The sequence below is a fragment of the Trichechus manatus genome, unplaced genomic scaffold (genome assembly GCF_000243295.1).
Source record: "Trichechus manatus latirostris isolate Lorelei unplaced genomic scaffold, TriManLat1.0 scaffold00120, whole genome shotgun sequence".
In the NCBI taxonomy this organism is placed as follows: Eukaryota; Metazoa; Chordata; class Mammalia; order Sirenia; family Trichechidae; genus Trichechus; species Trichechus manatus.
In genome coordinates, this window is record NW_004444056.1 from 6475964 (window position 1) to 6486615 (window position 10652).

The 10652-nt window shown below is 49.7% G+C and overlaps 1 protein-coding gene across 7 annotated transcripts in view; it reads left to right on the plus strand.

Annotated features, from left to right (window-relative positions):
* The window catches only part of SECISBP2 (SECIS binding protein 2), a 37775-nt gene extending 28188 nt beyond the window's left edge, over positions 1-9587 (plus strand). For 3 of the 7 annotated variants that reach the window (XM_023738636.1, XM_023738637.1, XM_023738635.1), the window contains 4 exons: positions 572-792; positions 4934-5088; positions 5478-5670; positions 6044-9572. In XM_023738636.1, coding sequence (XP_023594404.1) covers positions 572-792; positions 4934-5088; positions 5478-5670; positions 6044-6147 — 673 coding nt within the window. In that variant the 3' untranslated portion in view covers positions 6148-9572. Of the gene's footprint in view, positions 1-571; positions 793-4933; positions 5089-5477; positions 5671-6043 lie in introns of all 7 variants that reach the window. The other 4 variants (XM_023738633.1, XM_023738634.1, XM_023738639.1 and 1 more) reach the window with 3 other exon arrangements.
* Positions 9588-10652: the final 1065 nt, after the last annotated feature.

A 10652-nucleotide genomic window follows, 5' to 3' on the forward strand; every position in this document is an offset into this window, starting at 1 on the left:
GTCCTAGTGGTTTAAAGTGGCCAGGTACTTCATTATAACATTTGTTCAGAGGTGGCTAATTGTGTCTATATATGCTTCTGTGGAAGTTTCTGTTCTCTTAGTAACGTGTGGAGCGAGGCGCCCTCAGATCCCCCTTGAGGGTGGGTGAGCTGCAGGTGACATCTGGGCTTCCTTTGGTGGTATCACTTCTGATTTCTGAGGAAAGGATGCTTTTAGCCCTGTTGGCATGCTCTGTCTTCTCCCCTTTCACTTGTCTTCCTGGGTGGACTCTCCAGGGATTTGTGTTCTCAGTGGGGAGTGGCCAGAGATGGGGGCAGGACCCTTCCTCACAGGGGAGGTGTGTCACACCACAGTGGGCGTAGAGATGCGTGGGGGAGGAGGCCTCAGTCTTTTCATAAAATCAGGTCAGTCAGGAGTTGCCCATTTTTGATTAGTATTACTCATCAAAATGTGGTTTCTTGAAAAGGACTTAACGCTGTCTGCACCTCTTCTCTCTGAGGTTTGGTGGGAATAGTGCTGGGAGGACGGCACAGCCAATGGAAACGTTGGTGACGCGTGATGTGTCTTTCAGTTACTGCAGCCAGATGCTGAGTAAAGAAGTTGATGCCTGTGTTACGGATCTTTTGAAAGAGCTGGTACGTTTCCAAGACCGCATGTACCAGAAGGACCCAGTCAAGGCCAAGACCAAACGCCGGCTCGTGTTGGGGCTGAGAGAAGTTCTCAAACACCTCAAGCTCAGAAAGCTGAAATGCGTCATCATTTCTCCCAACTGTGAGAAGATACAGTCCAAAGGTGAGAGCAGCTGTTCGCCCTTTGGAGCGGGAGCACCTGTGCCACAATTCCACCGCCGACGGTGGCTGAGACGTGTGCCACAGGACCAGGCGGTGTGATTTGGTTTTTTAAAATGACTAATCGTTGTTTCCAAAGTGCATTTGACCACCGTCACCTAATCTTCGTTGGGGAGGCAGGCCTTCTGTGGTCTTACATAGTGAGTTCCCAATAGGTCCCTGTCCCCTTAGCCAGGAAGGCCTGTGGCAGCAGAAGGGTCCCTTCTGCATGCAGAAAGCTCAGAGCCTCGCTGCTTGGCTCTGCCCTGGAGCCCCAGCCTAGAGCTCTTTCTCTGTTGGTTGTTTGCCCAGGAGCGGAATTTCTGGATCCCAGGGCAGACTGACTTTCAGCTTTAGTAGAACCTGCCAAACACGACGGAGTTTTTGTCCCTGGCTGTCATGCAGTACCTAGGTGGGGCTTCTGTCAGTTTTAAGTTTAGTTGTTCAATCTGTGATTAACTTATCTGTTCTTTAATTAAAGGTGTAAGTTTATCTGAATACTTTGCCATTTGAGGTTTGTTTTGTTTTGTTGAGTGTGACATGCTGGGTGGGCAGCAGACAGTGAACCTCCTGCCACCTCTCCTGCAGCTCTGTGTCATCCTTCTTAATGGCTGTGTGCTTCTTGGCGTGTCCCACAGTCCCACTCTGATGAACACTTAGGTCGTTTTCACACTTCTGCGATTGTAAAGCAGGCCCCCTTGTACAGTTGTCATTCCCGACGTGTGAGTATATGCCTAGAAGTGAACGGTGTGTGTGTAACTGTGGTGCCTGTTGCCACACGGCCTTTCCCAGAGGCCCCTGCAGCACCCCCCCACCCCCCCTCCACCCGCCCTCGGGAGAGTTTTCTTAGCATTTTTCACAAGGAGACTGAACATCTTAACTTATTTCAGAGAGCTTGGTATTTTCTGTGAACTCTTGGTTGTTTGCCATTTGTCTTGTGGGTGCGTACGGTTCTTTTTTATATTGATTTGTACTTTTTTTTATAATAAGAAAGTTAGCCCTTTAAGAGTTGCAGATATGTTTGTGGTTGTCATTTGTCTTTTTGGGGGAGGGGAGGGGAGGCATGCAGAGGTTTCAGGTGCTCTGTAGATTGGTATTTGATGTTCTTATTTTTTTATGGCATCTAGGTTTTATGTCATTCCCCACTCCAATGATATTTTTCTAATCCTGTTTTTTTCCTCGTTTTTCCATGTTTTCTTTTTTTTATGTTTAAAATAACCTAACCAATAGACATTAGATGAGTGGTAACTTCGGTGAAGGGTGAGACAGGACACAACACTGGGGAAGTCAGCACAGCTTGACCAAGGCAAGGTCATGGAAGCTCCATGGACACATCCAAACTCCCTGAGGGACCGAATTACTGGGCTGAGGGCTGGGGACCATGGTCTCGGGGGACATCTAGCTCAAGTGACATAACATAGTTTATAAAGACAATGTTCTACATTCTACTTTGATGAGTAGCGTCTGGGGTCTTAAAAGCTTGTGAGCAGCCATCTAAGATACTCCACTGGTCCTACCCTGTCTGGAGCAAGGGAGAATGAAGAAAACCAAAGACACAAGGGAAAGATTAGTCCAAAGGACTAATGGACCACAACTACCATGGCCTCCACCAGACTGAGTCCAGTACAACTGGATGGTGCCTGGCTGCCACCACCGACTGCTCTGACAGGGATCACAATAGAGGGTCCTGGACAGAACTGGAGAAAAATGTAGAACAAAATTCTAACTCACAAAAAAGATCAGACTTACTGGTCTGACAGAGACTGGAGAAACCCCAAGAGTATGGCCCCCCAATACCCTTAGCTCAGTAATGAAGTCACTCCTGAGGTTCACCCTTCAGCCAAAGATTAGACAGGCCCATAAAACAGAACGAGACTACAGGGGCACACCAACCCAGGGCCAAGGATGAGAAGGCAGGAGGAGACAGGAAACCTGGTAATGGGGAATCCAAGGTCGAGAAGGGGAGAGTGTTGACACATCATGAGGTTGGCAACCAGTGTCACGAAACAACATGTGTTAATTGTTTAGTGAGAAACTGATTTGCTTTGTAAACCTTTATCTAAATCACAATTAAAAAAGTTACGGTCAGGTCGATTCCAACTCATTGTGACCCCATGTGTCTTAGGCATCTAGCGCTACTGTAACAAATACCACAAGTGGATGGCTTTAACAAAGAGAAATTTATTTTCTCACAGTCTAGGAGGCTAGAAGTCAAATTCAGGGCGTCAACTCCAGGGGAAGGCTTTGTCTGTCGGCTCTGGAGGAAGGTCCTTGTCATCAATGTTCCCCTGGACTAGGAGCTTCTCAGTGCAGGGACCTTGGGTCCAAAGGACGCATTCTGCTCCCAGTGCTGCTTTCTTGGTACTGTGAGGTCCCCGACTCTCTGCTCACGTCTGTTTCCTTTTATCTCTTCTAAGATAAAAGGTGATGCAGGCCACACCCCAGGGAAACTCTGTTTATATTGGATCAGGGATGTGACCTGAGTAAGAGTGTTACATCTCACCCTAATCCTCTTCAGCATAACCACATCTTGCCTCATTGACCACAGGCAGAGATTAGGATTTACAACACATAGGAAAATTACATGAATCACAAAATGGAGGACAGCCTACAGTAGTAGGAATCATGGCCTGGCCAAGTTGACACACATTTTGGGGGGACACAATTCAGTCCATACCACCATGTGTGTCAGAGTAGAACTGTGCTTCGTAGGGTATTCAGTGGCTGATTTTTTTGGAACTAGATTGCCAGGCCTGTCTTCCAAGGCATCTCTGGGTGGATTTGAACCTCCAACCTTTTGGTTAGCAGCTGAGTGCTTAACCATTCACCCCTCTTCATGTTTTGGGAGAGAGTATATTTTGGCTTGAAATGCGAAGTGTTAATCCACTCTGTCCAGTGTCAGATGTGGGATAATCTACCTTTCCCTCCTTCCCCGCCCCCACCCTAATCTGAAGCCCTGTGCATCACAGTTTCAAATATGTGGGTCATTGTAGATGTTTGTTCTGTCGATCTGCATCCCCTCATTGAAATTAGAGTAGCTGTATAGCCATGTTGACGCCAAATGATGCTGGCTTAACATTAGTGTCCTTTCTCACAGTGTCCCAGCTGTTCTTGCTTATGTGTTCTTTTTCATATTTTTGATTTTCCAAAAAAAATCCTGTTTGTAGTAGGTCACATCATTTTAAAGTTTTAGGTTAACGCAGAGTTGACATTTGTGTCATCTGGATCACCATGTCCAAGAACATAGATCCTTTTATGTGTTCACATTTTTTGCTGTGTTCTGTAATAGCATGTTGAAGTTTTTCTATAGATCTTTCATGTTTTCTGGTAAATGTATCCCTCTCCACGTAGTTTGCTGTTGTAAATGGAGTCGTTTCTTCCATTGTACGTTTTACTTGGTTGTTGCTGGAATGTGTAAATACTTACTGATTTGTGCATAGTCATTGTGCACAAACGCCCTTACTTAACTCTGTTGTGGGTAATGATTCCTTGGTGATCTGTCTGCATTCTCTGGGCTGGCAGGCGCACCCCCGTGCGTGGCGCCCCTCCTTCCTTCCTCTCCTCACTGGCCTTGGCTGGCGCCTCACGCAGAAGCAGGGCCAGGGTGCAGAGGGGTGGTGCGCCCCTTGGTCATGTCACACAGAGTGGGCAGTAGCTCATGGGAGCCAGAGCCTGCCTGCCTCTTTGCAGAAGAACTGCTGGGGACTAGTGACGTCACCTCTCTCTCCCTCTGGCTTCTCATCTGTCAGTGGGGATTCAAGAATCAGCCTTGTAGGATCTTTGTGAGAACTGCTGGACTTAATACATGGAAAGCAGGGCAGTGCCTGACACACAGTAAGTAGTCGTTAAGTATTAGCGAACACTGTTTTTCCCGCTAAGCATAGTACTATCACTTGAAGGAGGTGTGTACCTGGGAATTGGTTTTCTTCAACACTGAGAACTGTCCTGGTGTACTTGGTGTAGTGACTTGGCCTTTTCTCTAGTGAAATGTGGCACGGGCCACCGGCTTCAGTATAAACAAGAGGCTGCTTCTGCCTGCAGCCCGTACACCACCACGTGCAATGTACTGTACTTCATTTGTCGGTTTCCCTTTTCCTTTGACCCAGGTGGACTGGATGACACTTTGCACACCATTATTGATTATGCCTGTGAGCAGAACATTCCGTTTGTGTTTGCTCTCAACCGCAAAGCTCTGGGGCGCAGTCTGAACAAAGCCGTTCCTGTCAGTGTGGTGGGGATATTCAGCTACGACGGAGCCCAGGTGAGGTGGGGCAGGGGCTGCTCTGGGAGAAAGCCCGAGGAGAGCACTGCTCCACAGAGCACTGCCTGACTCCTTGGCTGCTGTGGGCTGAGGAGAGGCAGCCACAAAGGGCTGTGGCAGAGCGTAGCCCTCTTGCTTACTGCTGGCCAGGGGTGCTGAGAGGGGCTCTGGTCCTTCTCCCTGAACGAGGCCCAGAAGCCGCCAGCTGCCTCCTACTCTGGAATCGCCACCACTGTGGCCTCACCGCAGTTGCGGCCCTGCAGGCACAGGAGGCAGTGATGCCCAGTGTGGCCTTGCTCTCCCAAGGCACCGCTGCCGGGTTTTGGGAGCTGATGTCCTTGTGGATGGTCTTGGCACACCACCAGCATGCTTGCTGTCTTCTGCCCCAGGACCAGTTCCACAAGATGGTCGAGCTGACGATGGCAGCCCGGCAGGAGTACAAGACCATGCTTGAAAGTGTGCGTCGAGAGCTGGCTGAGGAGCCAGGGGCACGCAGCCCACCCAGCCCGCCCCCGCAGGGCCCAAGCTGCTCTGCGGAGGATGCACACCCAGCCTCCACCGAGAAGGAAGAGCCACATTACAGTGAGTGCTTGGGGTGGGTGGTGCAGGGCTCAAGTACGCTGCGGCTCTTCGTCACGGTCACCCGAACGGCAGGGGCCGACCCTGACAAGGCCCTGGTGGGGTCCAGGCCATTGCCTGAAATGACCTCCTCCAGACTCGGTGAGTCGCAGGCCTTGTCAGTGACTGAAACTTCTGTCTGAGGCTTCTAGTCAGTGTCACCTTGACAGAGGGTGGCTTAAAGAACCCTGTGGCGAGGTCGGACTCTAAGACAGGTGCTCAGGGAGCTCATTAGAGTTTTTCAGGGTCAGAGTTTCCTGAGTGGGGCTAGTGTCCTCATGGTGTTTTATTACTTGTTGTCATTATCTTATCAGTTACCCCATTTTCTTTTTTCTAGTTGAAATCTGGAGAAAACATCTGGAAGCATATAATCGCTGTGCCCAGGAACTAGAAGAAACTTTAGGGGCTTCAACCTCTCAAATGATGAACTTGAAATTATAAAATGGGAGCTCTTTTGTGTGTGTGTGTGTGTATTTTGGGTAAGGGGAGGGGAGTTGAAAAAGACTGCGTCTTGTTCTTCTCTGACCTACTGTATCATGTTCAACTTTTCAACATGGAAACCAGCCAGAGTGGAAGGGTGTGTCTGTAGACACTCAGCTCGCTGGGCACCACACCATGAGTGCCATCAGAGGGTCGCTGGCCCACAGAGTCATTGGCTGACACCTTTTCTGAAAGCCTAGTGATACAGCGTTGGCTTTCTGAGAACCCTGTGGATTTGGAAGATACTGGAAAACATGGTGCTTAGACTACTTTGGCTGCTAAGGAAACTTCTCTCCAGTGCAGAATAACTAAACCAAGCTAGTTAACTAGTTTTTTGGAGCCAAGTTGTGTTTACTGAGTGCCAGGTGACTCACTGGCTGGAGGTCGGAGGAGGTGCCATCCCCATCCTAACTTTCTTTCCACCTCCCAGTAAACGATCACTGCTTTGCAGGAAACCTGCATAAAGGCAGCTTCTAGTGATGCTAACGTTAGAACGGGTGAAGGCTTTGTTTCTCAGGGGATGTCTGTTTTCAAGTTGAAAGATAGACACTTGGAGAACTTGCTAAATGAGGCTCAGAAGGAAAAACTGTTTCCTAACCTGTGACTTTTTTCACATGAATTATTCTGTTATAGTCTTTATTTTTCAAAGAAACAATGCATATTGTTGATGTTCCTAAATTTCAGTTTTGATAATCCAAAACTCTTCTTTCTTTTTTTAAATGAACATATTCTGAATGTGGTTTCTATCTTTGAGGCACGAGGGATAGAAATTTACTTTCATATTTTCCCTATAAGTAAGAGAACTTACTTATTTTGAATAAATAGTGATTAATTTCGCTTAAGACTGCTGATCTTAGGCTTCTTGTTATTGGTTGTTCCTAAGTCTCTGGTTGTCCATTTTGGTAATCTGGTCACTGTACTTATAGAGGACCGAGGAGGGGAGAGGTTTGCTTTCCCGTATTTCCTGTGTCTTGAAGTAGACACGGCTAATGGCGCTACTTAAAGGCCTGCTGTGGACTCACCCTTGATGGTTTTTCACCAGTTAACAGCAGAGGAGAATTACACTGTTCTGCTTGTCCAGCAAGCAGGATAATTTTTTTGGCTTTGAAAATACTGCTAATTGAAACCAGTCATGCTGAACATTTTACTCCCTCTCTCTGAGAAGTAAGTGACCTGTGAGGAGCAAATAAACTGGGAATAATGAGTCCGCATGGCACACTGTGGACAGTGGAATTGTAACATCTGCTTCAGCCACGGAGAGCCTTTGTTTACCATTGGCTTACCCCACATCCTCACCAGGTGCTCTGGTCATAACATTACTTTCCTGACAATAGAGGAGCTCCCACTTCGCGGCCACGCCGAGGGCACCTTAGTCACTCACGATGGTGCCGCGTGGCGCACACGGGGAGCCAGGGCTCCCACATTCAAAACCAGGCACCTTAGCACAAGCAGAGCGCTTTGCTTTTCTCAGCAGTGCAAGGAATCAGAAATGCATCCCCATACACTACACTCCTCAACCAGAACACCACATGCCACGATGCCTAGGTGTGTGTGTGTGTTGAACGCAAATGTGCTCTGGCTAAATCCTGACTTAAAGATAATTTGATACAGAGAACAGCACTGAGGACAAGGGCTCAAAACTTGCGCCAATTCACTCAGCAGCTGGTAGTGGTTGAAGCCACACCCCAAGCAAAAACCGCCGAGACAGAAGACGTTGATAGAAGAACTCTGTGTTACAAGTGTGTGGTGGTTCTCTGAGGAAGACTGCCATCCTTTGGCCGGGGGACAAGCAGGCACCTGGAAAGTGGTTAGCTCGCCCCACTCAAGGTGGGGTCCAGGGAGAGGTGAATCCCAGGGTGTCTTGTACTTTTGAACGTGTCATCAGAATGCCCGGTCTTTGTGGATCCTTGATGTGACGGGTAGGAGAATGTGTGCTGATCTCCAAGAGTTACAAAACTCAGCCTGCCTGCTCCCAAAAGAACGGGGTCTAGAAATAAGCCTGTGATCATAAAGCAGAGAAGACATCCATGATTTGCTAGGAATCGGAAGAGAACTGCAGCTTTATTTTTAACAGACGTTTTGGTTTTTTGATAGACCTAAAAAATATAATTGCGCACACACACACGCAGGGACACAGTCTCGGCTTTAATAGGAGACTCAAAAGCACGCACTTTCTAACCAGACTTGTGCCGTTGTGAAGAAGTGTAGAATGGCACCAGAGGCGTAAATTCACAGGCATAAACCACAGCGCTTGTAAAACAGAACCAGACACACTGAGCAGTTAGTGAAGAATAACAGAATTTCAGAATACTCAAGTTCACTCCCAGTTCAGACCTCGTCATCACTTTTGAGGTTTAAGAGCAGATATTTTCACTTGGAGTCTGACAATTTCCTACCCTGGCAGCGTACCTTAGAGTGAAGAGCCTACATTGGGAAGTGGGAAGAGCAGCTGGCTCCATTTATAGTGAGTGAAAACTAATCAAGAGTGGGCTGTGTGAACTTTTTCACTGGCTGTCCTGAGGGTAGCCCTTTCCTAAAAAACGAAATTATTCAGATCCTATAGGAATGATCCTTAAAGCCCAATGATGCTGTTTTGGGTAAAGAACATTTTAAAACACGGGTTGCTGTTTTAATGAGAGTTTTTTTCTCTTTGTAGCCTACTGACCTGCTTTTGCCAGAGAGACCCTTCTGTCATGGTAAGCAGTTGATTAAAAAAAAAAAGGGATAACTGTCCACGTGAGTCCATCTGGCTCCTGTTGCCATGCCCAGCCTCCTGGGGAAACGGTTATGCACAGACTTGGGGACGCGTTCAGAGCAGGAAGAGCTGGCACAGCAGAGGTGCGGGGCCTCGAGGGGACCATGGCGGGCGGCGGGGTCGGCTTCAGAGTCTCAGGAGCTGCCTCCTTGTGGCTAGAAGGTATCCTCGTCACAGCTTTCCTGAAAGAGCAACGTGGTCTTTGATTTCTTAGCCAAACAGATAAGAGCTTTTCTCCTACTCAAGCCAGTTCTCACGTAGCAGTCGGCTCCTAGTCACTATCTTAGACAAGTTTCCCACGCGGGTGGGAAGGCGGACGTGCACACGGTCCTGCCGCTCCCCGTCCTGGTCTATGGAGTAAGCCTCCGTGTGGCCCACGATCCCAAGACGCTCCTCCCCTCTACCCACCGTCCTGTGCGGCAGGAAGACATGGCCAGAGGGGAATCCACACGTGCTCCAGCTCCCCTCTCCAAACTAATTTTAAAGATCGGTTATAAATGCCTCCTTCGCTGGGACCAACTCTAGAGGCTTTCGGTAGCCTTTTAGGCCAAAAACCTTTAAAACCTGGGGTTTGCACTTTTGCAAGCTCCCCCTGTATTTGCAGCATGTCAATAATAAACCTCGGGGAGGTGCTGTCCTGGGAACTCGGACCTCGGCAGCTGGGAATCAGGCGCGGAGCTCGCCCAGCCTGCCCTCACCTGCCCTTTGCAGGACTGGGGCTCGAGAAACCACCTCTCCCCGTCCCCCTCAGGGTGCAGCAACAAGAGCACCTAGCCCAGAGCTGCCGGGCCCCAGGGTGGCGAGGTCACAAGCCAGCCGAAGACAGAGACACTGCTCTCCAGCACTGCCCACCATATTTTCCGGTTTTCCTGCCCTTGTTGAAGGCGTTGACCCCTTGAGGCCTTCAGGCCTGGCTGTGCCGGCCACTGCTGAGTGCCCAGTCCAGGGAAGGGCCAGCTCGGCCGGCTTGGCCACCAATGAATTGCCCTCAGGCCGGTGACAGAGAAGACGGGGGGTTCATCCGGGGTTGAAGGGCTGTGGGGCTCTCAAACAGCCAACTGCTCTATGGTAAGAAACCAGGGCTGCCGGCATCTGCTCCCCACGCCCCCTGCGGACTCAGCTTACCCACGCCTTCCTCCAGCTCTGCAGCATGCGGTCGTGCTCGCCGACCATGCTCCTCCAGGCGGCGAGCTCTTTGGTCCACCTCTCCTGGTGGGTCGCCTCTGGAAGACAGAAGCGGACTCACGGTCAGTTAGGCCTTCGCAGCCCCTTCCACGCCCGCTGTCCATTCTCTTCCCTCATTTCACATTAAAGTGCCAAGGTGACGAGGTATAAAGATGTGGTCCAAGGTCACGCCGTGAGCCGCAGAGGTGGAGGTGAGGCTCCCTCTGCTAGGGGGCGTCTGGCACAGTGGGGCTCAGGGCCGGATGTGTGACCCCTTGGAGCAGCAGTTCCAAGATCAGTCGTCCCACCACCACCCATTTGTCACCTCCTCCAGGTCACCAGCTCTGATAGCAGCTGCTCCCCAAGCCCACAGGGTCAGTGCCGGGGCCTCTGCCCACACCAGCACCTGTCCTTCATGCCCTGGTTATCTTCAGTCGCTGCACAGAAGACAGTCTAACTTCCCACACCCCAGGGATGTTGACGAGACCCTGGGTCTGGGGACGGGCTGGCCAGCTACGATGCCGCCTCTTCCCTTGATTAAGACCAG